Raw genomic sequence first — 26192 nt, 5'->3', positions numbered from 1 at the left:
CCTGCAGGGTCAGCGGGGTCAGAGCTATACAGTGCTGCCCCTGGGTGCAACCGGGGCCCAAGACCCCCTCCATATCACACACTTTCAGAATGTTCTCTGCCTGACTGGCCCCTGACTTTCCCAGTCTGTCCTCACTTCTAACTCACTTGGGGCCCCTAGCACCCTCCTTCGGGAAGCCTATATGCTAAGCCTGTACCCTCACAGATGGCTTGGGCCCCTGGTTGGGGGGGTCCCATGGCTGCCTCACTGCCTTGTCTCAGCCCTGATCCCCTGGCCTGTGACCGTGGCTCCAAAAAAGTGGACGTGTCCCTCAGCTCTTTAGCACCCAGGTCTGGCCCAGGGTGATGGTCAGGATGTTTGTGGATGGATGGACAGAATGAACAAGCAGAGGATGCTCACCCCATCGTGGACGAGAGCCTTCCAGGTGTGTTCCAGCTTCTTGATAAACCTGCAGAGGAGAAAACGCCCAGGACATCAGCCACACCTCCAGGTCCAGGGGAGGTCTCTTCCAGGCGAGCTCATCCCAGGGGACACAGGTGGTCTCCAGGGACCTTTGCGGTCATCATGACTGGGAATGTTCTTGGCATTGAGGGGGCAGAGGAGCCCTGGTTGAGAGGAACCAGGCCACCTGCTGTACCAGTCAGAGGCCACCCCGCTCTTCCCGGCCCCCTTGACCACTCCCCACTGGCTGGCTGCTGCTATTGCTCCTGCTCTGCAGAAGGAAGTGGAAAGGCTGCGGTGCGTGGCCCTCCATGGGGGACGGAGCCCGCCCTTTGTCTCTCCCGTGGCCCAGGGTGAGCCGGTCTCCTCCCTGCTGGAGGGAGCGCCCAGTGCCCCAGCCAGGCCCCTGTACCACACCTGGGCTGGGGAGCACGTTGCTGCCTCCAGGCAGCTCCCCAAGATGCCTCTGGGTTGCAGGGGGAAGGACATCCTCCTTGACATACACCCCTGCCCTAGGATGGGCTCTGGCCGCTCGCCCTAGGCTGTCCTGCCCACCTTGTCCCACCCGGGTCTCCACATAAACCCTCACCCACTGCTCGGAAAGCTGCCTGCTCTGCTCCACACTGGGAGGGAGACACCAGCAGGAGATGAGGCAGCCCAGTCTTGGCACACAGCAGGGCCCACAGTCAGCCAGTGACACCCTACTCTCTACCCTGCCCTGTGCCAGCCCTGATCTGTCCCTGACCAGGCTCTCACTGAGGAGTGGGGAAGTCGGGCCAGGGGCATGCACCCACCCCGGCAGGATGGGGGGCGGGGACCCACCTGTAGGACTGCAGGATGTCGATGATTCCAATGTGCAGAAGCAAACGCTCTCCTCGACCATTCACCGCGGGGATCCCCCCCATCCTGAGGAGAGGGGTCAAGACTGTCAGCACTCATGGAACCAGCCCAGGGATGAGCCCTGTCTGTCAGGAGCAAAGGCTGGAGGTAGCCTAGAGCCCCGAGCCAGGGGTACCTGCTCTGGGACTTAGGGGTACTGAGATAGAGGGATAAGCGGGCAGGAGTGATGGAACCCAGAGCTTGAGGATCCACACACTCCCTGGTGGCTGCCTGGCTGGACCCTCGGAGAGGGACCTGACACCTGGGAAGCCCACCACAAAGAAGGATCGAGTGGCCTTCTTGGCCCGCTCACTGAGTCAACACTGCAGGCCAGAGGCTGCCAAAGGGTCCGGGCTATGAGACTCAAGTGCACGCAGACCCACACATGCACACGCAGAGCTTGCACACATACACAGGTGCATGCACACCCACACGTGCACACATGGAGCTTGTACACTCACACACACACAGGTGCATGCATGAGCACGTACACACCCAGGCAAGGCTGGGCTTCGGGCGCAGGCTGGGGAGTTAAAGCCGCTGCAGCCCCAGGCCAAGCCCGCCTGAGCAGTTAGTGAGGCCCACGAGGCAGCAGCTTCCTGCACGCCCAGGCCCCCAACAGGCTCTGCCAGCTGCACTCCACACTGCACTCACCTTCACACCTGCCGTCTCTCCTGGCCTGGCACCAACCCTACAAACGCCAGACGGCTGAGCTCTGGGCCCACTCAGGTCCCCCACACTCATCCCAGGCAGGCCCTTCAGCTGATGGCCCAGTTTGGTGGCCAAGCTTTAGCCTGTCCCCCAGCTGCCTGTGCACCCTGACGGCTACCATCCACTGTAAGGACTGGACAAGGTCTGGACATGGAGGGTCCAGCCAGCTCCCACATGGTTTGTGCATGGTGATACAGGGTCAATTGTGACACCTGTCTACAGCAGTGGTTCCCATCGGGGGTGACCATCCCCAGGGACACTGATGCTGTGTGGGGACAGCAGTGGTTATCATGACCAGGGTCAGGAATGTTGCTCCACCCCTCACAGTACCCAAGACACCCAAAGAGTGACCAGGGCCTGCATGAGGTGGGAGTAGGGATGCCCCGTGAATCTGTCTCTGTGCCTGAGCCCCGAGGGCAGGACCAGGTTGGGGGTCAGGGGGCACAATCTCGTCTGGACCCTCTGACCTGGCTGCACCCACAGTCACCTGGCGTCACTAGGCAAGGAACGTTCTCAGCCCCTGCACCCCTCTCCCCAGGGTCCTGGGCAGGGATCTTGCTGTAAAAAGGGTCCCTCGTTCCCAGCCCTTTCCACCTTCTCTTGGCTGCCTTCCAACACCTTTCCAGCTTTGCTGCCTGCAGTGAGGCTTTAACTCCCCTAGGTCCAGGGCAAGGGTACCTGTGTTTCCCACAGGGCTGGCCAGTGACCTCTGTCTACTGACTGACTGAGTCAGATGTCAGGGTCAGAACACCTGGCCATAGCTGTGCGCCCAATATCTAACTCTCAGGGCCCAGGGGGTGGGGACGGGTGGGCGCTGCTGGCTTACAAACCAGAAACCAGGAATTCACCAGGTTCTGAACCTGGCCTTGTCCTTCACCTTCCTCAAGGCTCCCCCTCTTCCTGCCCCCTGCCTGCTTCTCGCCTGGCAAGGGGGCTGGGGCAGAGATGAGAGCTGAAAGCTCCCCCGGGCCCGCCAGCCCCGGCACCTACGTGTCATCCGTCTCGATGGCCTCCCCGCGTGCGGCGCCACCCTGGATAGACTCCATGGCTGTGGAGTAGAGCGCCTTCTGGCCCAGCGGCCGCTTCTCATCGGCTGTGCTCTGGGCGCCCTCAGCCTGCCGCTCACGCTCCTGCTGGTCAATGTTGTGGACACCCAGGAGCAGGCTATAGTCCATGATCTTGAAGCTCTCCAGCACCTGCGGGAATAGGGGTCAGGGGTTGGCCGGCCGTGACCCCACCCCCGCCCTGGTTCAGAAGCCCGGTTTACTGGCCTCCAGACTGCTCCAGACCACGAGGTGCAGCCCAAGATGTGGACATGCAGGCACTGGCGACGGGGCCTGGAAGCCCTGGGGCATGGAGACGGCTGGCGGTTTCTGGGGTGTCTGGGAGCCAGAGTGAGGGCGGACCCTGGAGGACCCAGGCCTGGCCTGAACCCCCTCCAGACCTCCGTATCCTCACCTCTGAGGCCAATAGGGGGCGGCGTGGACCACAATGGCAAGACCTGGGATGAGCCTGGCAAACCTTCCTTCTCCCTAAGAAATACTTGCCTGTGGAGGAGGGCGGCTGCACAGACCTGGGTCTGAGGAGAGCTCTAAGTTTTTTTGGGTTTGCTTTTGTTTTGGCTATGCCACAGGCACGCAGGATATTAGTTCCCTGACCAGGAATCGAAACTGTGCCTCCTGCAGTAGAAGCTCAAAGCCTTAAACACTTAAACACTCAGGTCAGGCAAGCCCTGAGGTGCACCCTGAGTTGAGCCCTGAAAACCTCAGGCTGCCCCGAGGCTCTGCTTGGCAGCAGGAACACAGCCTGTGAGGGTGGGGTGGGGGGTGGGGCATCTCTCCGGCTCACAGCGCTAGCTTCTCCCAGCATCCCCATGTCACAGCTGGGAGGACGGGGCTCAGACATGAAACTCCGTCAGACCAGCCGGCCGCTCCTCACCAGGCAGTCGCGTTGCAGCGTCTTGACAAGTGCAGAGAAGGTGTCGGCATCAAGCATTAGCCCCTCGGGCATGTCCTGAATGAAGTCCAGGTCCTTGTAGGTGGGGATGCTCTTCTCCTTCTCCTTCTTGCTGGCCCGCCGCTTGTACGTGGAGCCTTTGAGGTCGAACTTGAGGTGCATCTTGACTACGCGTGGCAGCACATTGTTCATCACCACCACGCGGATGTTCTTGCCACCCGACTGCACGCAGTATAGCCCATAGAACTTGGGCAGCAGTGTCCGGGGATTCTGATTGAGGTTCTGGTGGAGGGGAGAGGGCAGGTGGAGAGGACACCAGGAGCCTTGCTGGGACCCCACACAGCACCCTGCGGCCTGCTCCTCAGAGCTCAGGCCAGAGGCCACCTCCTCAGGAAGCCTGCCCTGACCACCTCCCTGAGGCCTGCCCTCCCTCCTTGCCCCTAGCACCCAGCCAACTGAACTCCCCATCGCCCCACCTGACCGAAAGCACCAGGAGGGTCTGTTTCTACATGGTCAGGCCCAGGGAGAGGTGGCCTTTCCATAAAGGGCCCCAGGGGACTTCCCAAGGTGTTGGGCCTGGTTTCCTAGGTCAGACCCAGGTCTCTCACCTCCCTAGTCTGCCCTGAGGGGATGGGGGTTGCTCGGCCTCTAGGCATCAGGGCATTTGTCTTTTTTTTTTTTTTTTTATTTTTTGGCTGTGCCTCGCAGCATATAGGATCCTAGTTCCCTGACCAGGGATTGAACATGTGCCCCCTGCATTAGAAGCATGGAGTCTTAACCACTGGACCATCAGGGAAGTCCCAGGCCACTTGTCTTTGTACAGCTGGGAACTAAGAATGGTTTTACATTGTCAGCAAGTTGATAAAACCAAACAAAAAATAGTGTCCTGCGGCATGTGAAAATTACATGAAATGCACACGGCAGCCTCAGCAGATAGTTCTATTGGCACTCAGCGGGGGCCGCTTGCTCTCGCCCTGTCTGTGGCTGCTTTCTCACTACAGCGGAGCCACGGAGACAGAGGCTGCGCTCAAAAAGCTGAAGACGTTTGTTTTCTCATGTTTTACAGAAAACGTTTGCTGACCTCCGACCTAGGCGAGATGAGGATCCCACCCAGGATCATAGATGGGGGAGGCGGGTTACAGGGCGGGGGACAGGTCACAATCTGCACAAAGTTGCCCAGGGCCTGGCCATGCCTGCCAGGCAGCAGGGAGGGCTGGCCCTCAGGGAGGGGTCCTCACTTTCCATCTGGGTGTGTATCAGGACCCTCACCCCTGGGGGCCAGGAAGTCTGAGGTGCCTGCTTCCACACCCCCAAGGGTCTGAGCGCCAGCTGATAGCCCAGTTCCTCCCCAGTGCCTGTCTAAGTCACTGGTTGTTGAGACTTGAGGCCCAAAGCCATGACTTCTGGGAGGTCAGTAGTGGGGGATGGCCACCAGGGCCCAGATGGCTATTCCTGCTCGCCACGTGAGGGGGTCCTACGAGTGAGGCTCGGTGACCCAGGACGGCCTGTCAAGGCCTGCCTAGAGGGGATAGTTCCTGGAGGGGGTGGCTCCCAGGAGGGGTAGTTCCCAAGGTGGGGATGCCCAGAGCTCCTCAGCAGAGGGAGAAAGGCCTAAGTCCAGGGGCGGCCGGGCTCCCCACCATGTAGTAGCCGGGCAGCAGCTTCTGCAGGAACTCGGCCTCCTTGTGCATCACCGTCTTGATGATGAACTCGTCGTCGCTGGTGACGTAGAACAGGGAGCCACTGGCACCGGGGTTAGACAGCTCAATGAGCGGCTCGTTGCACAGCGAGTACTGAAAAGGGGATGGTGGATGGATGGGGGTGGTCACCGACACCGCACAGGCCCAGGGGCTGGTGGGTGATCCCAGAAGTGGTCTCGGTCGGCTCCATGGGACAGTCACAGAGGAGACCGTAGTATCTGGAAGGAATGGACGTCCTGGCCAGCAAGGACAGAGCCTGGCTGATGAAGCCAGGGGTTTGGAAGGGACCCAATGCAGTTGAGTCCACTTGAGGCCACAGCCCAGCCCCAGATGACAACCTGAGCAAGGAGCCCAGCAACGCTGCAGCCATGTCCCTGCCCCATGGAGGCCGAGGACGACAAGCAGGTGGTGATCTAAGCCCCGAGCCAGGCTGCTGAGGACACACTCACCAAGTAGTCATCTGGCCGAATCCCAAAGAGCTCCCGGAAGTAGCGGAAGGCAACAGGCGCATAGGTCTTGAACCTGAAGTCCTGGAAGTGATGGGCGGGAGTGAGGTTGCTGCCTTCACTGCAGAGGAAGCAGGGGGGAGACTGTGAGGGACCCAGGCCCATGTACACTCCCTTCCCCCACCAACAGTCTGCCTACCCGCCCAGGCCCAGCCCCAAGGCACCCGAATAGCCAACCCAAAAAGTGACATGGGGCTCCCATGCTGGACACGGGACCAAGGGCTGTGGCCAGTCTCAGATTGTCCTCCAATGACCACCTTCCCCTTCCTTCATTAGCCCACAGTGTGGGGTGCACACATGGCCACCCAGAATAAGACCACTGCCAGCCTCTGCCACAGCCAGGCATGATCAGGGTGCTGTGCTTGCACAATCCCATGAGAGGAGAATGACTTGGTCTTTTCCTAGTCATGCCCTTAAAGGGCAGGGGCATGTGCTCTCCTTCTCTTTCCTGTGGTTGGAATGCAGCTGTGATGGCAGGAACCTGGGCGGCTCTTGCAGCCACTGGTTTGTAAAGCAGCATAGAAGATGGTGGAGAAACCAGAAGGAATCTGGGCCCAGTAACATCATGGAGCCACCTGACCAATCTTCCAATCTTGGACTGTGTGTGTGTGTGTGTGTGTGTCTAGGTATACACGCGCACACACATATTAGAAAGAGAGAAACAACAAACTTTTGTCTTCCTCTCTTTCTAAGAGCTGCCGTTCTATTGCATTTCTCTGATTCAGCAGCAAACATCCCGACTAACACAGGGCTGGACCTCAAAGGCAAGGGGAGCCCAGGAAGGGCCGGAGCCATTTCCAGCAGAGAAAAAGGCTGAAAGAATAGCAGGGGGGCGGTGTGTGCATGCAGGGAGAGTACAGAGGGTTTGGAGCGGCCCGGGCAGGGTACCTGGGAAAGAAGATGCTCTCCACCACATAGAAGTCCTGCATGAGCACGTCACGCTCTGGCTTGGAGCTCAGGTTGCCCACGGTGTAGCCGATGCCCAGCTGGATGGCCCCCTTCAGGGTAGAGGACGTGGTCTGCGGGAAACCCAGCTGCATCAAAACCCCTGGGGCCCATCCCTTGGCTGCCAGGGTCCGAGACAGGACAGGAAGCCCCCTTAGGATGAAGGGGGCAGCATCCGGCCTGTGGCTCAGCCCTTGACACCCATTACCTCCAAGGGGTCCCCAGGCAGCACCTGCCGAGCCCGTCACAGACGTGCTGGCCTCAGGCCCACCACTCAGCCTGCATAACCACATGGCCAGGAAGTGGCCTGGCTGAGGCTCCAACACCACCATGTGGCCCCGTGGCCTGTTTTCTATCCACATTCTAGAAGGTTCCTATAGCTCAGAACTGCCCCGACATGGGGGAGGGTCTACCACTGCCAGGGTTCTCTTTTGGGAAGCAGGAGTACAGCATCCAGCAATGCCCAGGCTTCCCTTCTGAGACCCGGGCTCCTTCTGTCTACTCTCAAAGGGATCTGCCTCTCTGCATCCCAGTCCTCCACCCTGGCACTGGCCTTCCTGGGGCCCCTCATGCCGCCCTCCCTAGAGAAGAACCAGCTGCCTGTCCATCTGTCAGCACTGCCATTCACGTCACCGTCACCATGAGCCTTAAGCAACACGCCCACCATCGAGGAAAGACGCCTTGGTCCTCAAGTTACCGACTCGGGTCCCCAGCACCCCCGCTGCAGCGTCAAGCCCTTCCCAAGTGCCCACCCCTCCTCCCGAAGCCCCACCTCCATCCATTCCCTCAAGATGACATCGACTGAACACAGTCTTCCAGAGGAGATACACAGATGGCCAGTGAGCACAGAAGGTGCTGGGTACCACCAGACGCAGGGAAGGTGCAAATCTAGACAGTGAGACCTGCTGCCCATGCATCGGGAGGGACAGATCAGACAGACCAGCACCACACAGGACGGGGAGTGGAGTCCCCATGCTCAGCTGGCAAGAATGGAGAATGGGATGGCCACGGTGGACTGTGTGGCAGCTCCTCCAAGGGCTACCTGTGACCCCCCGGGGGGCCCAGCGGTTCCACTACTAGGACTGCGGCCCAAGGAGGGCAGTGCAGTCCCCAAAATCATCTGGACACAAGCCCTCACAACAGCACTGCTCACAACAGCCAGAAAAGGTCCATCAGTGGAGGGTGGATACACAGACCATGGTCCCCCTGCCCATGAGAGCATCGCTCGGCTACAAAAAGGGAGAAGCCCTGATACTCGCTACCACATGGATGACCCCCGATTCTCCCTGACACTCGCTACCACGTGGATGGCCCCGAGAACACGATGCTCAGTGAGAGAAGCAGACACAGAAGGACACACAGAATGTGACCCCACTGACGGCAAATGTCCAGAACAGGCTGATCCACAGACACAGACAGTGGGTTCCTGGCTGTCAGGGGATGGGGGAGGCAAATGGGGACAGGGCTTTTGAGGTGAGAGAAATGCTTTAAAATTGACTCTGGCGATGGTTGCACAGCTCTGAATACTCTAGAAACCGTCTAATTGAACACTTCAGAAGGGTGACTCACTCACTGCACACACTCGCTCTCAGTGAGGTGGGTGTTTTTAGGAGGTGTGACCAGGCGGAGAGGACCAGCAGCAGCGGGACCAGCTCACCACGCACAGCCCTGGCCCAACCTCACCTCCGCCCCACTCCCAAGGGACGGGAGGAAGCTGCAATTTCCTCTCACCCAAGGTCACAGTCAAGGCCACAGTGACTTGAGGAGCCAGGCAGGTGGTGCAGCCTCCAGCCACAAACAGCCCACACCTGACCTTCCGTGGGCCCCGTGCACACGTGTGGGGGCCCCCTTGTCCCACCCCCGTTGACTGAGGGAAGAGCAGGAACCTTCTTGTAGGTGGTTTCGCCAGATGCATCCACGCCTCGATGACCCAGCTTCTTCCCATGGCCAGGGCCGGGCTGTCCAGTCATCAGTGGGACCTGGGGAAGAGGAAGGAAGAAGTTCAGAATTGGCGAGAAACCAGAATGCTCTGGAAATCCCAGCTGGAGTCTGGGGCGGGGGCTGGGTAGGCTGCGGGCACGGGGGCTCCTTTCTGGGGGCCGACATCCCACATCTAGGGGCCACACCCAGACCAGGACCTCCAGAAAAGAAAGTCAGCAGCCTGGGCCCTCTGCAGGGAGAAAAGCCCCAACTCCAGGGTCACCCCCACCCCAGGCTCACCCCCACCCCCAGCACTGCTGACTTGGGGCTAGTCACTCTCTAGGGGGGCACCCTGGGTGCTGTGGGGTGCATAGCAACATCACTGTCCCACCTCTTCTCTGCCAGGAGGCCCCCAGTTGTGACAACCACGAATGTTCCCAGACGTGGCTGGGTGAAACCCTTTGGACTGAAATGAGAGTATCTCCTCCCAGATGAGGGAGAGGTCCCGCTGGTCTGGGAGCAGGCTGGTTCCTGCCAGCTCCACAGCATATGAGTGACATCCTGGCAAAGTTGTGCGGAAGCCACTGGCCCTCCTGTGTGACATCGCAGGGGAAAGATGGTGCACAGGGCCATGGGGCCTGAAGGAGACACACCAGCTCAAGAGCTGGGCCGAGGCCGCCCCAAAGATGGTGCATACTTGCCACCATTCACAGGGCTCAGACCAGCCTGTTCTGCACGCTGGCCACCAGGGGGCGGGCTTCCCTCAGGCAACGTTAGTTGCCAGCCCTGCTCTGCACCCCTCGCTGGCTCCCCACTGCCTGTCAGCTGGACACCCACCAGGGCCCCAGCAGATGGGCAAAGCCGTCACAGGAAGGACCCTGGGTGCCCAGCAGCGTCCTGGGAGAGGAGCCTGGCTGGGAGGGAACATGGCTGTCAGGGTGGCTCCCGCTATACCTGGGGTCCTCTAACCTGCTGTCCATGGCTCCTCAGACAACAGGGCTCAGACGCCCCTCGCAGGTGGCTTCCAGGAGTGACCGGAAACCAACAAACTAGAGACAGGGTGCCAAGGGCTCACGCAAGTGGCCACCACCAGGAAAAGTTGCCTGGGGACAGGACCAGTGGGACCCTCGGTGGGCAGGTATGGGACAGCAGGGGGTGGGGGGGAAGGCCGGCTTGAAGGTACTGCTGACAGGGACAGGCAGGGGGCCATCCTCTCCAGGCCCCTCGGGGCTCTCCCCACCCACCCCATCCCTCCCAGAAACTCAAGATGCTGGTGGGACAGACCGTTTCCACTGTCTGACGACATGTGCCTATTTGCTATGCCAGCATCTGAGGCCCAGGGAAGTGCAGTGAGACGCCTAAGGCCACGGAGCAGGATGCGGGCAGGGCAGGGTACTGCCCCGTCCACTTTCGGGAGGCAGGGAGGGTGGGCCCCCGAGGACACTCACCTCTACTGGGGTTGTCTTTTTCTGGGCCGAACCTGAGGAAGAGAAGGGACGCTTTAGTCTGGACCCTTGGCCTCTGCCATCAGCATCGCCCCCCACACACACCCTGTGCCCCTGGGGAGGTGGTAGGGACCCCGCGTGGTAAATAGGCCTGGAGACGCAATGTGGGGGTGGACGCGGAGCGACCACGCTGACGCAGCTCTGCAGGCAGGGGTAGTGGGAGGGCGGGTGGAGACAAGGCACAGCCCATCGCTGGGGAGCCCAAGCACGGAAGGCGGCAGTGATCAGCGGCTGCGGCCCAGGCTAGAGTGACAGCGCTAGCCCCCGAGGCCGCCAGGCGATGGAGAGCCAGCCAGCCAGCCAAGGACACCCCCGGTCCCCGTCCCCACGGCCAGCGATGTTCACCTCTCGGGACCACGACCACCCCCTCCAGCCCAGCTCCTCGGGGCCCTCTGGCCAAGCCCAGGCCCTGCTGAGCCGGCATCCTCACCCAGAAAGCTGGCTTCTGTGAGGGTTATCTGTTCAGTGCGAGTGCTCAGCACATATCTGCCCCAACCCCCAGGGTGTTCATATTCTGGTCCCAGAATGGGCTGTGCTGGTGGGGTTAAAACCCGAGATGGGGATGATCCTGGATTCCCAGGGGCCCAGTGCCATCGCAGGGTCGTCATAAGAGGGAGGGGGAAGGTCAGAGGCAGAGAGACAGGAGATGCTGCTCTGCTGGCTGTGAGGATGGAGGGAGGGGCCGTGAGCCAGGGACGCAGTGCCTCTAGAACCTGGAAAACGCTGGAAAACGGGGGAGCCAGCACTCCCCTGGAGCCTCCGGAGGGATGGGCCCTGCCCATGCCTGGATTTAGCTCCGTCCAGGACAGTGAGATAATCAATCTGTGCAGTTAGCAGGTCAAGTCTGTGGTGATCTGTTACAGCTGCAAGGGGGAGCCCATACACTGATGTCTGCCAGGTGTCAGCATGGAGGGGAAGCAAGTGGTGACCAGGACTGCCCTGGCCCCACCTTCTAGGGCACACAGCCAAGGGCGGGCAGAGAAGGGTCTGGACAGCACAGCGAGTGCCAGGAAGACCACATGAAGAGACAGGTGGGGGGTCAGATCAGCAAGGGAAGGCTTGGGCTCTTACCTCAGGGAGATGGGAGCCCTGGAGGGCTGGGATAAGGTGGGACACCGGACTCAGGTGCTCACAGGCACCTCCGGGTGGCCGTAGGGGGACAGACGGGGGGTGGGGGAGCGGCGCATGCTGGTCCAGGTGGGAGATAATGGGGAGACAACAGGGTGGACCATGGGTGGCCACCACAAAGCAGGTGAGAGAGAAGTGGGCATCGGGGAAGATCTGGAGTCAGGACGGACCGCCCGTGCTCACTGGAGGCAGACTGGAGAAAAGTGAGGCGTCAGGAACGACTTAAGGATTTTGGAGCAACTCACAGAAGGATGGAGCTGCATCAGCCAGGATGGGGGCAGGGCAGGAGGTGTGGGGGATGGTCGGGGGCAGGGTGGCCATGTGGAGTGTGAGACCCCTGCGTGAAGATGGGAGGGACAGCTGGACCCCACGTCAGGAGCTCAGGGAGGCCCCGGCTGGAGGCAGTTGTCTGGGGGCTAGATGGGGTTTGAGCCCCAAGAGTGGACAAGACCACCCAGGAGATGTGGGAGGGGGGAGGGGAGAGGCCTGAGGACCCAGCCCTGGGCCCATGAGCTGGGGGCGGGCAAGGGCCACCAGAGAGCAGCAGGCCCAGGTGACGGGTCAGGGGTCAGAACGTGCTCTCTGTCCACCAGGCTTGGGCCAGGGCTGGGTTGGGGATGGCTAATGGGGACTCGGCCTCCTCCAGGAGGATGAAAATGGTCTGCAATCAGTGGTCACGGCTGCACAACATTGTAAAGACACAGGAAAAACTGAATTACACACTTACAAGTGAGTCTTATGGTATTTATGAATTATCTCTCAATAAAGAACACAAAACCAAGATGGCACGGACGTGGTGCAGCCAGGCTGGCTGGGGTGGGGCCTCTCCTGAGCACCCTTCTGCCCACAGTGCACCCCCCCCGCCCCCCGCCATCAGGAGACAGGAAAACTGAACCAGGGAGCAGCTGGCTCGGCCCTTCATACCAGTGCCCACAGAAGGGACTCTCCTGGAAGACACAGCCCACGGATCCCTGGAAGGCCGTGACAGCGCCAGGAGGGGACACACCAGCCCACCTGTGACATGTGGGGCTCCCTGGACACAGGACGAACCTGGGCTCAGCCCACCCTGAGGCCTGGGGGTGGGGGGGTGGCGGAAGGTGCTGGAAAGCTGACATAATATTTTCGTTGGCTGCCCAACAGCAGAACAATTCACGGTTTTGCGTCTGGGGTGTGGGGGAAGGAACGGGGGATGAGGCAGGAAGTGCCAGTGGACTGAATGGAACATTCCAGACCTTCTCTGGGGGCCCCAGGCATCTCCTTCTCAGTCTGCCTGGATCACCTGAGCCTGGAACCCAACCCCTGGGCCCACCCACATCTTCTGCAGCTCCTGACCCCTCATCCCGGGGTTGAGATAGTCCAACACCGTGGTCCCTGCCCTCTCCACCACCAAGGCCTCCGCAGTCTCAGGCTTGTGAGGGAGGGGCCCGGCCAACACCAGTGCCAGATGTGAAGTCCAGCCAGGTCTGCCCTGTTCAGGGACACTGACTGGCTGATAAAGGGGCAGCCCTACCCTACCTGGAATCCCCCCAGGCATGAGGCCAGGAGGGCAGAAGGCAGGCTCTGAGCCAGCCCAGGTCACAGGCAGGGGTGCCCAGAGCAGGAGCAGAGCAGGGGGAGAAGCAAGGGCAAGAAGTAGCCAGCACACCTGAGACAGGGTTCTGCCTAGACATGCACCCCGACGTCCCCTCTTGGGACTCCTCTCCCTCTCCCCCGGAGTCCTGCCATCCGCGTGCCCACCCGCTCTCTGAAATGCCCTTCTGGAGCCTTGCCCATCAGCTCTGGGGCCAGGCAGCCAGCTGGCTCTTGCACCCACCCCTGCCATCCGGGCTGGGGGCAGCAGGGACCAAGATATTGCGCTCTTCCCAGCCCATGCCGTGACCAATTATCTTTTGAATGAGCCACCCTGTTTTCGAGGAAATTAGGTTTTAAAAATAGCCGGGGGAGGGGGAGAGAGTGAGGCGCTGCAGGCGGGAGGCAGGGCTGAGACCTGGGGGGGAACTGGGGACACAGCTGTGCCTTGGGCTGGCCCCCTCACAGATGCCCATGAAGGCTGCGGGTGCGGGACCCCTCCCCTGGCATATACAAGACCACTTCTCTTACATTTGATGAGGAAACTGAGGCAGAGAAGACACATCCCAAGGACCGGGGGCAGGGCAGCCTTACCATCTACCCCTCAGCAGAAACACTAGGTTATTTTTACTTCAAAGTCCATTCAGAGTGTACCTCTGCCTGGTGCACCTCTGCCTGGCTCCTCTCAGCCCCCATCCTGTACCACGTGGAAAACTGCACCCCCCCAAGTCTGTCCTCCCCAGAGCAGCCACCAGAGGGTACCCGTGAGCACCAGAGTTAGGCCCCACCCCGGGCTGGCTGCCGCCTCTGTCCACAGCCCTCCTGGGTCCCACCTCCCTGGAGATAAGAGCCCAAGTCATCCACGTGGCCCACAGAGCCCTGCACGACCTGTCCTGTCCCCTCCCTCTCTCTCTGTCCCCCTCATTCATTCTGCTCCTCATGGGCCTCCTTGCTGTTCGCTTCCAGCATGCCAGGTACAGTCCTGCCCCAGGGCCTTTGCAAGGGCCATTCTCCCCACCAGAAACGACCTTCCCAAGACCTCTGCAGGGTTTGCGCCCTTGCTTCAGCCAATACCTGGCTTAGACATCACCCCTTCAGCTAAGCTGTTTCCCTGATCACCTCACCCAAGACTGCCCTCCTAACTCCAGGCCACTCTCCCCACCTTCTGGCTTTCTCTGTCTTCCAGCACTGGGCCCCACCTGGTGCCTGTGTGTCATCTCTCCATATCCCCAGTAACTGGGCATCAGGTCTGCCCTGTCCCCTGCAGAGCTGTCTGGAGTGCACAGGGGAGCAGGCCTCAGAGAGGGGCGGGGGCCCGAGGCGGTCACTGTGGGATCACTGCCCGCCTGTTGCCCAGGGGAGGGCTGCTACCCATGACGCAGAGAAAACGAGACAGTATGAGGCAGTTGAGCCAGGAAGCAGCACTGGGGCCAGGGCTCTCAAATGTCCCATCAACTGGAATGGTCTGGCCACAGGAGCAAAGCCCCCTGGGCCAGGCCCCCCCAGTCTTGGTCCACCATGACCAGAATGGACAGACTACCCACAAGCCACCAAGGGAACTCTGCTTGCAACCCACAAGGAGGATTCTGGGGCTGACCCCAGGAGTCTGCAGCCGCTGCAGCCAAGCAACCCACCCTGAGCCACTGAACCCAGCGGAAGGGACCCTGCAGTGTGAGGAAGGTGGGTGGCTTTGAGCCACAAGGTCCCTGCTGAGGCCCTGCGGGAGACCCTGTGGGGGCAGGACCAGGCTCCCCCCACCCCCCAGGCCTGTGAGTGCAGGAGCCTCCTAGACTGTGTGCCGCCTGCTGAGCCCAACCCAGATGACAGAATTGCAAGTGTGTGCAGTTTGCAGCCCTGCGGCTCTAGGTGGCTGTTACACAGCAGCAGCTAACTGATACAGGGACCATTCCTCGAGGCCGAGAGCATGTCCAAGAGGAATACAAGGATCTAGTCTCAGCCTTTGGGAGATGAAGACAGAAGTGAGCACTTCATACTCTCTATCCAACTTGCGTTCCTCACATTCACAAAAGCATTAATGGTACCCACGTGACAGATTACTCAGTCACGAAGAGAAGCCCCGACACTGGCCACCACGTGGCGACCCTGAGGGCACGGGGCTCAGTGACAGAAGCCCTGACACTGGCCACCACGTGGCCAACCAGGAGGGCACAGTGCTCAGTCAAGAAGAGAAGCCCCGACACTGGCCACCACGTGGCGACCCTGAGGGCACGGGGCTCAGTGAGAGAAGCCCCGAGGGAGCAAAACGTGTGACTCCACTGACGGGAAACGTCCAGAGCAGGCTGACCCACAGACAGAGTGGGTGAGTGGTTGTCAGGGGCTGAGGGGGAGGAGGTTGGGGGTGACTGCTAAGGGCTTTCTGGGACTGATGGAGTATTCTGGAGTTAGATTTTCGTGGTGGTGGCACAACAAAGCAAATATAATGACTGAATTATGCATTTTAAGAGTTAATTTTATACTATGTGAACTATGGCTCAAAAATTTTTTTTTAAAGGAAGAAGCTCGTTAATTGCAAAACCACCACCCAGTGACATGTGGCTCCAGGACCTCCTCCAGACCCCGCTCCTCCAGCAGTGATACCGCGAAGCAAGAGGACGCAGGACCTTGGTTCCCTGCCCCACCCTGAGATGAGGTCGTGCAGCCAGACGGAGGTGTCTGAGCTCAGGAAGGGCAGCCAAGCCTCCAGGCGGGCGCTCCCCCACCTCCTGTGGGGTAAGGCCAGCTTGTCCTGTTTCTGACCTATCTTGGACCGAGATGTCCACAAAACATGGTAAACATCAGCCACTGGAGAGGGGAAGACACACAAGATCAAGCCCAAGGTTTTGCTGCTCCTCTTTCAGCCTCTGTACACTGCAATCACACCAGACAGGAGCACGGGGACCCCACCACAGCTCTTAGCTGAGCTGTGACACTCTGCGAGCCCAGCCTCTCCTCAGTGCGCTGCACAGGACGCGAACAGTGTGGGGCTCCGGGCGCCCCAAGGCCCATTCGCTAACCCAGGCCCCCAGCACCACAGACATGAGGGGAGGGTCACTCTATGGGGCATCTGGGGTGTTGTGGATGTGGAGCCGCATTGGCCCCCCAACTGGATGCTAGGGGCTCCCTCCCAGTATATATAATCCCAGTCATGACGACTACAGACGTCCCAGGCGACAGGCAGTGAGACTGTCTACACACGGTAGAAAACCCCCACACAAGGCATTTATGATGGCAGCGACATGGTAACGGCCAGCACCACACTCCCCGCTGTGCGGGCCCTGTCCCAGAACCCCCTCAACTCGTCCCCTCACTCCACGCTGACTGGGTGACATGGGGACTGGCCTCCCCAGTCTGCATGGGGACCTGGAAGCTGGCGGTCCCCACAGGAAAGTGACAGGCAGAGGTGTGAACTCAGGCCCCCCATCCACACACCCACCCACCGATTCCACAGCCCCAAGCTTGGTGAGTATATCCCCCAGTTATGCCACCGGGAATCCCTCCCTGGGCTTTCTTTCTGGTGGTAGAGGGTCAGTGCGAGTTGAGTCAACTTTCAAAGTCACAATGTTTTGGAGATAAACCTAGGTTTCTTGGAAAATGAGCAAATCTACACAGACAAAGCCAGCATGCTCACTCGCCTGGATCCATATTCTTGCCCTTCACGTGAGGTCTGCTCCCCCCACAGCAGCCAGAGGGCGCCTGTGCGCACCTGAGCCAGGCACCATCTGATTTAGTGATCTCATTTCTTTACCACCATTTTACAGAAGGAAGCAAGGGTTTGGAGAAATTTAGGAAGTGATCCCAAGTCAGAGGTGAAAAACTTTATGATCACATCTCAGAATCCAGAACAGCGTTCCATAAAATTCAACAAAAAAGTCACGTTGAAAAAGCTATTAAGAAACTAGAGGAAGGTGGGGGTGGGGGAAGTAGGGGTGGGTTGGGGGACAGGAACAACTTTTACTTAAAAACAAGTAGGGGATTTCCCTGGTGGTCCAGTGGTTAGGACTCCACACTTCCACTGCAGGGGCATGGGTTCAATCCCTGGTCAAGGAACTAAGATCCCACAAGCCATGCAATGTAGCCAGAAAAAGGAAGAAAAAGGTACAAACAGTAAGCACATTAACATCAACCACAAGACAGAGTGAAGCTGCGAGGGCTACCACTTCAGTGGGAGAACTGGCTAATGCAATAAAATAAGAAAAAAGAAAAGGGATGAAAACTGAAAAGATAGTTTTTTTTTTTTTTTACAAAATCTAAATCTAACAGAACCAACTGACCAAGCATTGAATTAAGTGGAGCAGAGCAAGGTGGCCAGACAGATACCAGCAACTCACCTGCGGTCATATTGCAAGCAGATCCGGGAGTTTCTGCCCTTTGGACCACCACCTGCTCTTACTCTTTTATGCACGCCTGTCCCTGGTTTCACACTTGAGTTAATTTTTATCTGTTGGACCCGATCTCTCTGATTAACATACATTAACAGGGAGCTGCTAATCTTTCCTTCACCAGGGTCACACCTGGTGTGGCACTGAATAGGTATGAATCTGGGGTAAATATCACACAGTGGCAGAATAAAGAACTTCCATATTTTTGTTGTTATCTCAGACTTTTACCACCAGTACTAACGACAGGGAAGGCTAAGAAGTCTAAAGTTAATGGGTGATCAGAGTAGTTAACATCACCAAGAACATGCTGGAAAATATCAAAGTCTAGTTAGTGAAACACATGTTGAAGTGTTTCCAAGGGAGTGTGCTGATGTCTGCAGCTCTGAAATGCTTTCAAAAGGTTAGATGGAGAGAGTAAAGGATGAGTGATGGCAGGTGCTGGAGGGATAAACAGCAAAACGCCCACTGTAGGGTCTGAGTGGTGATGAGTGAGTGTCCACTCTCCAATTCTTTCAACTTTTCTGCACAACTGAAGATGTTCTTAATATTTTCCCTCCACGTTAAAGGTGAATTTTGACCTTTCATGTCAGGTGTTTTTAAACTCTGGAGAGAAATATTTCTTGAGGTTCTGCCCACAAATGTGAGTGATCCCAGCGAGCAGTGAGCAGCAGCGGACATACATGAGCACCCCTAACCAACTCAGTGAGCATCCCCTATGTCCAGGGTCCTGCTTTAGGGATAAAATACTCCAGAGGGAACTGGCTCCTTGCCTGATGTTTAGTAAGAAAAGAGTTTAAGTGCCCAGAAAAATTCAGAATAATATAAAAGACACCAATGTGTTACTACACAGGTTAAACAAATCTTTGTTTCTCCCTTAAGTCAGGAGTCAGCAAACATTTTCTGTGACGGGTCAGAGGAGACCCAGCAAAGGCCACCCAGGGGTCCAGGTGAGGGGAGTGCCCTAAAGGTGGTTCTCACCCTGGTGATCCTGCCCCAGAGGACACTGCACAATGTCTGGGGACATCTGTGATCATCATGACTGGGGGCTCCTGGCATCCAGTGGATGGGACCGAGGTGTGCCCAGCACCCTGGAGCGCCCAGGATGGCACCCAGGGGATGACCTGACTCGACCCAGGCAGTGCTGGGGGGAGACCTGGAGCACATATAAAGATGTGTGGGACAGGAGGCAGAGCCTGAATGTGGGTGCTTATTATATTACTCTCTGGTATTTAAAATATTTCATGATAAAAATGCACTTACTTGTACTATCCAGTCTGTTCTGTCTTCTGTTTGAAGTGCATTGTAATGAAAGGTTACAGCATGCGCACACGCATGCACACACGCACGCACACACACACACACACACACACACACATACACACACACGGCCTTCCCAGGTTAGGGTCTATCCAGCCAAGTCTCCAACCCTCTCACCACCTCCAGGAGATAACTGCCATTCGACCCATTTTACAGCTGGGGAAGCTGAGGCCCATTGGCTTCAAAGGCTGCAAGGTCACTGCTGGCTACACTGAGAGCTACCCCGAGGCTGGAGCGGAGGAGAGGGAGGGTGCGGCGGGTGGAGGAGGTTCTGGTGTCCAGTTTCCAGATAACGGGGTCAGAGCCACACAGCCTGACTGAGGTTGCTCAGCCAGCAAGCCCCAGGGCCTGGGGGGTTTGATGAGCAACTTGCTCTGCGCCAGGCAGACGATGGGCCTGGTTGTGCGAGGTCTTCCACTGGGCCCACACCATCACTGGGTAGGGGATGGCTCCATCCCTGTGATGCAGGCGCTAAGGAGAGGGAAGCCGTGTCTGGTTCACACCTGGGCAGAGCTCACCTTCCCCACGCCTGTCCTGGGGCCACAGCAACCCCAGCTCTATCCTCCCCTGGTGGCCTGGATCACCCCCTCTGCATAACACACCACAATCCTGCCCCCAGCGCCCTCCCAACTCCACCAAAAGCTCCACTTCCTGTCCTGGATGCCTCTGCACCCGCCCACGGCTGGGCATGGTGTGGACCTCAGCAAGTACCTGCTGAGTGAGAAACCCAGAAGGGCTGCATGGAGGAGGCTGAGTATGCCCTGTCAGGAGCCTGGGGGAAGAGCAGTGGGCATGCAGCCCCCAAGTGTCTCCAACACGTTCCCTCAAGCTGGACATCAGATGAAGGGCTGGAAGCCAGTACGGCTACGGACTGTGGTGCTTCCAGCCCAGCCTGTCCCAAGCAACACCCTGCTAGTCTCTCCTGTTAGAGGAAGAAACTGGGCTCAGAGAAGGCGTATTTGGATGTGAGTCGAGACAGAAACACAATGGATGCTCCTTGAAGAAACAAGATGAGTGTGGGGGGAAGAATATTTGTTGATGTAAATCAAGGGCCAGCAACCTGCCCCATGGACCAAACTCACCGCAGCTGTTACAAGGTTTTACTGGCACATGGCCCCTCCTGCTCATTCACAATCACAGCTGCATCAGCTCCCACACAGGCCACCCAGCTCCTCACAAAAAACGTCTGCAACCCAGCAAGACCAAAGAGGCTGTGGTGATGGGCTTCTAGCCTCAATGGACTCTGTCTCCCCGTCGCAGCACTGCTGTCCTTGGTGCTGACCCCCCAGCAGATGCCTGGGCCCAGGGTGGACCAGCTGCCCCTTCCTCTTGTCCCCTGCAAGTGGGCAGGGAGGCTCTGACCCAGTGGGGCCTGGTCCTGCTCACCCAGGGCTGCAGCACCCTGCCTGGCGGGGAGGCGGTGGGCAGGGGCTCCCTAGGGGAAACCAGGGCGCGGGGCCTGGTGCTTAGGAGGCAGACAGTAGACAGGGGCCAGACTGGAGGACAGTGGCCATAGTGCCCAAGGGATAGCGCTCCGCCCACCCCGCAGGCGTCCAGTGGAGGGCCACGTGCTGTCTCAGGGCTGGTGTACAAAGCTTCCTGGCCCAGTTTTCCTCCCAGATGTATTTTTACTTTCCGGCAGCCCGCACTGGGCAACACACACTGCACCAGAAGACACACGCCACACTGGATTCCAGCAGACGAGGGCTGCAGGGGGAGGTGGGGGCCGTGGCTGCAAGTCCTCCGGTCGCTGGCGGGGTGATGCTGCCAGCCAGGTGGAGGCTGTTCTCACATTCAGTCCCAGGCTCCACTTCCCAGGGGCCTTCCAGAACCCTAGGGCCTGGACCTGCCCAAAGTCCCTGGCAAGTTGGCAGCCGAGCCAGGTCCCCAATGCCTGGCTGGGCTCCAGGGGTATCACAGGGGCTCCTGCACTTTGAGGTCCCTTGAGCCAGGCTGACCACACAGCCCCATTTGATGAGACAGGGGTTAGGAGTGTCCCATTTTACAGATGAGGGAATGGAGGCTCCATCCTGGGGGCAGCTCCTCCCGCCTGGCCCACAGCCTCACTGTGACCTCATAAGAGATAGAGCCACGAGGTGTGGGGCTAAGCCACCCTCGGATTCCCGACCCACAGAAAGCGTGAGATGACAGGTGTTTCTCGCTGTTTTAAGCCATGACGCTCTGGGGTAATGTTACACGGCAGTAACTAACGAGTGCTACCTGGTCTCCACATGGCCCCTGGGGGACAAAGGGGAAGGGCAGATGGAGGTGGACTCCACACGGTGCGTCCTCCGGCCCTCACCTCTCTCCTGCTCCTGCCCTTACTCCCTGTGTTCCCACCACATGGCCCTCTCACTGTTCCCCACACATGCCAGGCACAGTCCTGACCCAGAGTCTTTGCACATGCTTCTCCTCTGTGTGGAACACTCTGCCCCAGCTCACGGATAAGGCCTGGATCAAATGGCACCTCCTCAGAGAGGCCTTCCCTGACCACTGGCTGGAGTTGGCCCCTGACGCCACTCCCTGCCACTGATCGTAAGTCACACCCTGTCTGGTTTAGACCTGCTGCTGCACCGCTGCTCCTCCAGCAGCTGCTCCCTTAGTGAGCAGCAGTCACATCTCCTGCAGCCCACGAGCAGGTACCTGGCACCACCATGGACACCAGCACCCACCCTCTCTCCCTGGTGGTGACCCCAAGAATCATGTCGAGGTCTTGGGCCAGGGCAGGCAGGCTTGGCACAGAGCGGGGCAGGAGCCTCAGGGTACAGCCTGCCGTGTGGGCCTCCAGCTCTGGCCCACTGGTCACTGTGGGGAGCAGCCGGAGCAACAGGTCAAGGGCCCAGAAACAGCTACTGCTCAGCGTGGCTGTGCGATGAGGCCAGCGCTGCTGATTCACTGAAACTGCCCATCAGCCCACAAGACTGGCGCTATCATCATGTCCACGCAGCAGATGTGGAGGGCGAGGCTCGGAGAGGCCAGGTCCCTCACCAGAGGCCACTCAGGACCAAGAGAGGAGGATGCACTTGACGCCAGAGAGCAGACTCCAGCCTGAGCCACAACCGCATCCACGGAAGAGCTGGGAAACAACCAGCCATCTGAGAGCCCCACAGCCTCCCAGCAGCAGGAGGAGCCTGCACCAGGTCCTGAGGCAGGACTGTGACTGTGGAGCCGTCACAGCCAGAGGCTGCTAAGGCCAGAACAGAGTGAGTCACAAGAGGTGAGGGCAGGGAGGGGACAGGCCCTGCCACATCTGTCACTGCAGGACTCATGCGTGGTTGGTGATTAGGGTCCACTTGCAGCTCTTCCCAGACTGGGGTCTGTCCTGGCCCCCCAGTGACCGGAGAGCATGAGGGCACGAAGACAACCGGACGAGAGGAGACACTGGGGCCCCGCTCACAGCAACACAAAACTAACTCAAACGCATCACACACCTAGACGGAGGTGAGGGCTAAGGCCATAAAACCCTCAGAGGAAAACAAGGTCAAACCTCATGACCCCAAGTCAGGCAGGATTCCTCGGCTACAACACCCAGGGAACCACCAGCCAAGGAAAAGAGAGAAATGGGGCCTGGTCACAATGCAATACATCTGTGCTTCCACAGGCACCACTGCGGAGGTGAGAAGACCACTCAGAGAACAGGAGGGAGCACTGTGGATCATCCACCCGAGGAGGGGCTCGTGTCGAGACCCTAGAAAGCAGGTCTGCAATTCAGTGATGAAACAAAAACCAACCCACCTGGAAGACAAGCAGGGACTTTCCTGGTGGTCCCTGGTGGTTAAGACTTCGCCTTCCGATGCAGGGGTGTGGGTTTGATCCCTGGCCAGGGAACTAAGATTTTACATACCATATGGCCAAGGCACCAAACCACAGAACAGAAACCATGCTGCAACAAATTCAAGGAAGACTTTAAAATAGTCCACATCAAAAAAAAAAAAAAAACACACACACACCAAAAAAAACCACACACTTTAAAGAAAAAAAGAAGGAAAGAAAAAAGAAAAGGAGCAAAGGATTTGAACAGACATTTCTCCAAAAAGGAAACATGAATGGCCAACAGGCAAGAGATGTTCACTGACCATCAGGGAAACACACCTAGAGCTCATGGTGAGCGCCCAGCCCCATTCCACGATGAGGATGGGGCAGGGGAACAGGTGCAGCTGAGTGCGAACAGGGCAGTGTTTCTTCAGAAGGGTAACTGGAGTTTCCATCGGACCCAGCAGCCCCAAGGCTGGGTGTCCGCCCGAGACACGAGGACCCGTGTCCACGTAAGGGCTGTACATGGATGTTCTCGGCCTATGAGCCACACCGGCAGAGAGGTGCAAACAGCCCAAATGCCCACGGACGGGTGGATAAACACACGTGTCCCTCCACACCTGGGAGCATCACTTGGCCTCGAGAAGGAGAGAAGCCCTGACATTCGCTATCACGTAGACGCACCCTGAGAACACGATGCTCAGTGAGAGGAGCAGACACAGAAGAACACACAGGGTGTGATTCCAGTGATGGGAAATGTGCTGAGCAGGCCAATCCACAGACACAGAGAGTGGGGTACTGATTGTCAGGGACTGGGGGAGCGGGTGGAGGGTGCCTGCTCATGGGGACGGGTTTCCTTCTGGGGTGATGAAAGTGCTCTAAAATCGACTGTGGTGATGGCTGCACTACTCTGTGGATATAGTAAAACCACTGAATTACACACTTTGAACAGGTAAAACCCAGTGGCCTGTGAATTCTACCTCAACAAAGCTGTTACCCAAAACTCCTAAGTGCAGACTGAGGTCTGCAGCCCAATTTTGCCTTACTGCACAGGGCAGACACCGTGTGCTTCTCACGCTGCATGTCTGTGGGCGCCCTCCATCGGGCAGGTGTGCCAACGTCGTTTACCCAACAGCATTTGCTCCCTTCAAGTCTCTGAGTCACGTTCTGTTAATTCTCACGTTTCAAACTTTATCACTACTATCCTTGGCACAGTGATCTGTCGTGAGTGATCTTTGATGTTACCATTGCAGAATGATTACTGCTTTCTAAAGGCTCAAATGGCCAGTAGAGTTTTTTAGCAATGAAGTATTTTTAAAATATTTATTTGTTCAGTTGTGCCCGATCTTAGCTGCGGCATGTGGGATCTAGTTCCCTGACCAGGGATTGAACCCGGGGCCCCTGCATTGTGGGTGGGGGCGGAGGGGGTGGGACATGGAGGGTGCTGGTGAGAGGTGCCTGGGGTGGGCCTGAGGGTGGAGCCAGATCTGTTTTGTGCCAGAAACACATGGCAGCTTCACAGAAGAGAAAAATCATGAGAGCTGACTTCTAACGGTGGGTGGTGGGATGCAGCGGGCAGCACACGCAAAGACCCTGTGACGGGATGGGACACTCTCCAGGGACAGCAGACAGGGCTTGATGTGGCTGGAGGGGAGCATGCAGGTGGGGGCCAAGTCCTGACCAGCAGCCCACACCGCAATGCCTCCCCCATCTCAGGGCACAGAGTGAGTGTCTCCAGAGTGATAAACAGGAAGCCTTGCACAGGACAGGGCCAGGGATGGCAAGGGGGGTGGGGGCAGCGGTGTTCGTCCAGGACTCTGCGGGCCCTGAGAGAAAGAAAGTTCCAGAACTTTCACTACTGGTGCCACAGACAGCAGAACAGCCATAGGGACCAAGCACAGGTCTGCTGCCAGAGTTCAGGGCCTGAAGCTCAGGCAGAGACGACCCACAGGGCAGTGGACGGTCACCACATGGCCATCACGTGAAAGGTCTAAGGGCAGTGGGGGCGGCCTTGGCCAGGGAAATCAAGTGGGCTTCCTGGAGGAGCAGGCGGAGGACAGATTCCCTTCCCTGGAGGAGGGCAGGGTCACCAGGCACACGCCCGGTGGCTCCACAGGTGGCAGGTATGGGCAGTCATCTGAGGTTAGGGTCACAGAGGGGCCCTCAGAGGGTCCCACTGACCCCAAATGCTGAGTGTGATCGTGGATGGAGTCCCAGGGAGGAAGCAGATGTTACCACGCAGGACAGCCTGGGTTAATTCATGGAACTAAATCCTGTCCCATGTTCCATTTCCTCCACGTGACCCTGTGCTGCGCTCAGAGAGCCTCTTTGTTCATCGGACACACAGCCTGGCCTCCTCTGTCCTCCTTACTCACAGATTCCCCATCTGCAGGTCTACCTAGTGGCTGAAATAAACCTGTAACTCACACGTTCACTCCCAGGTACATGCGGATCAGTGAGGTCCTAGGATGCTCCCCACGTGCCCAGTGAGGTGGTGCCCTGCCTGCTGGGCTCAGCCCTCAGACCACAGACAAGGGTCCTTTGCGGGGTCTCTTTAGTGCCGGGCTTTCTGCATTTCTGACTGAATCAATAGCTGGTGTCAGACCAGGCCACACGGGGATCAGTCGTGACACTGGGTGACAGAGCCCTAGGGAGCCAGGCCCTGTGTGTCCTCCTTCCCCTGGACTTCATGGCAGAGGGCATGTGGGTGTCGCCAGAACATCCCCACCACTCTGTGAAGGTTTCAAAGTTTTCAAAGTAAAATGTTGAAAGGATAATAATATACCCAGAATGACAGTCATTGCCTCTGCAGAGATGTAGGGTTGAGACAGAAACAAACGCTCACTTTCCACCAACTGCAGGTCTCACTGCGGCTTTTCTCCTGGTAAACGTGTTATTACTTGTAGCTGAAGGCATGACTTCTGCATGAAGGCAGAGGCAGACGAGGGGAATCGAATAAAAGTCCAGAAATAGACCAGCCACTCGCCGGAGTCTGGCCTGTGATCGGGTGACATTTGCTAGCAGGAGGAAAGCAGATTATCCAGGAAGAGGGGCTGGGATGACCCAGAGCCACCCGGGAGCACTCTGCTCAATTAAACCCTCACACGTCTCATGCCGGGATAAACTCCAAATCTAACAGGAATTTAAACATAAAGGGAAAAAAGTAAAATTATAGAAGCACTGCTGCTGCTAAGTCATGTCAGTCGTGTCCGACTCTGTGCGACCCCATAGACGGCAGCCCACCAGCCTCCACCGTCCCTGGGATTCACCAGGCAAGAGTACTGGAGTGGGTTGCCATTGCCTTCTCCAATGCATGAAAGTGAAAAGTGAAAGTGAAGTCACTCAATCGTGTCTGACTCTTCACGACCCCATGGACTACAGCCCACCAGGCTCCTTTGTCCATGGGATTTTCCAGGCAAGAGTACTGGAGTGGGGTGCCATTGCCTTCTCCATAGAAGCACTAGAAGAATTTAACTGTAACCT

At 58.1% G+C, this 26192-nt stretch overlaps 1 protein-coding gene across 11 annotated transcripts in view; it reads right to left on the bottom strand.

Annotated features, from left to right (window-relative positions):
* PIP5K1C (phosphatidylinositol-4-phosphate 5-kinase type 1 gamma) overlaps window positions 1–26192 on the bottom strand; it is a 48040-nt gene that overhangs the window by 13785 nt on the left and 8063 nt on the right. For 10 of the 11 annotated variants that reach the window (XM_042250170.2, XM_004008609.6, XM_042250172.2 and 7 more), the window contains exons 2-10: window positions 10507–10538; window positions 9025–9117; window positions 7082–7212; window positions 6137–6254; window positions 5628–5780; window positions 3970–4269; window positions 3022–3227; window positions 1264–1347; window positions 400–448 (exon numbers count right to left, since the gene is read on the bottom strand). In XM_042250170.2, the coding sequence (XP_042106104.1) occupies window positions 400–448; window positions 1264–1347; window positions 3022–3227; window positions 3970–4269; window positions 5628–5780; window positions 6137–6254; window positions 7082–7212; window positions 9025–9117; window positions 10507–10538 (1166 nt within the window). Of the gene's footprint in view, window positions 1–399; window positions 449–1263; window positions 1348–3021; window positions 3228–3969; window positions 4270–5627; window positions 5781–6136; window positions 6255–7081; window positions 7213–9024; window positions 9118–10506; window positions 10539–17588; window positions 17631–26192 lie in introns of those variants that run through there. The other variant, XM_042250169.1, reaches the window with a different exon arrangement.

Source organism: Ovis aries, chromosome 5 (assembly GCF_016772045.2).
Source record: "Ovis aries strain OAR_USU_Benz2616 breed Rambouillet chromosome 5, ARS-UI_Ramb_v3.0, whole genome shotgun sequence".
Classification (NCBI taxonomy): Eukaryota; Metazoa; Chordata; class Mammalia; order Artiodactyla; family Bovidae; genus Ovis; species Ovis aries.
The sequence above is the reverse complement of the archived record's forward strand: the minus strand, read 5'-3'. Positions and strand labels throughout refer to the sequence as shown.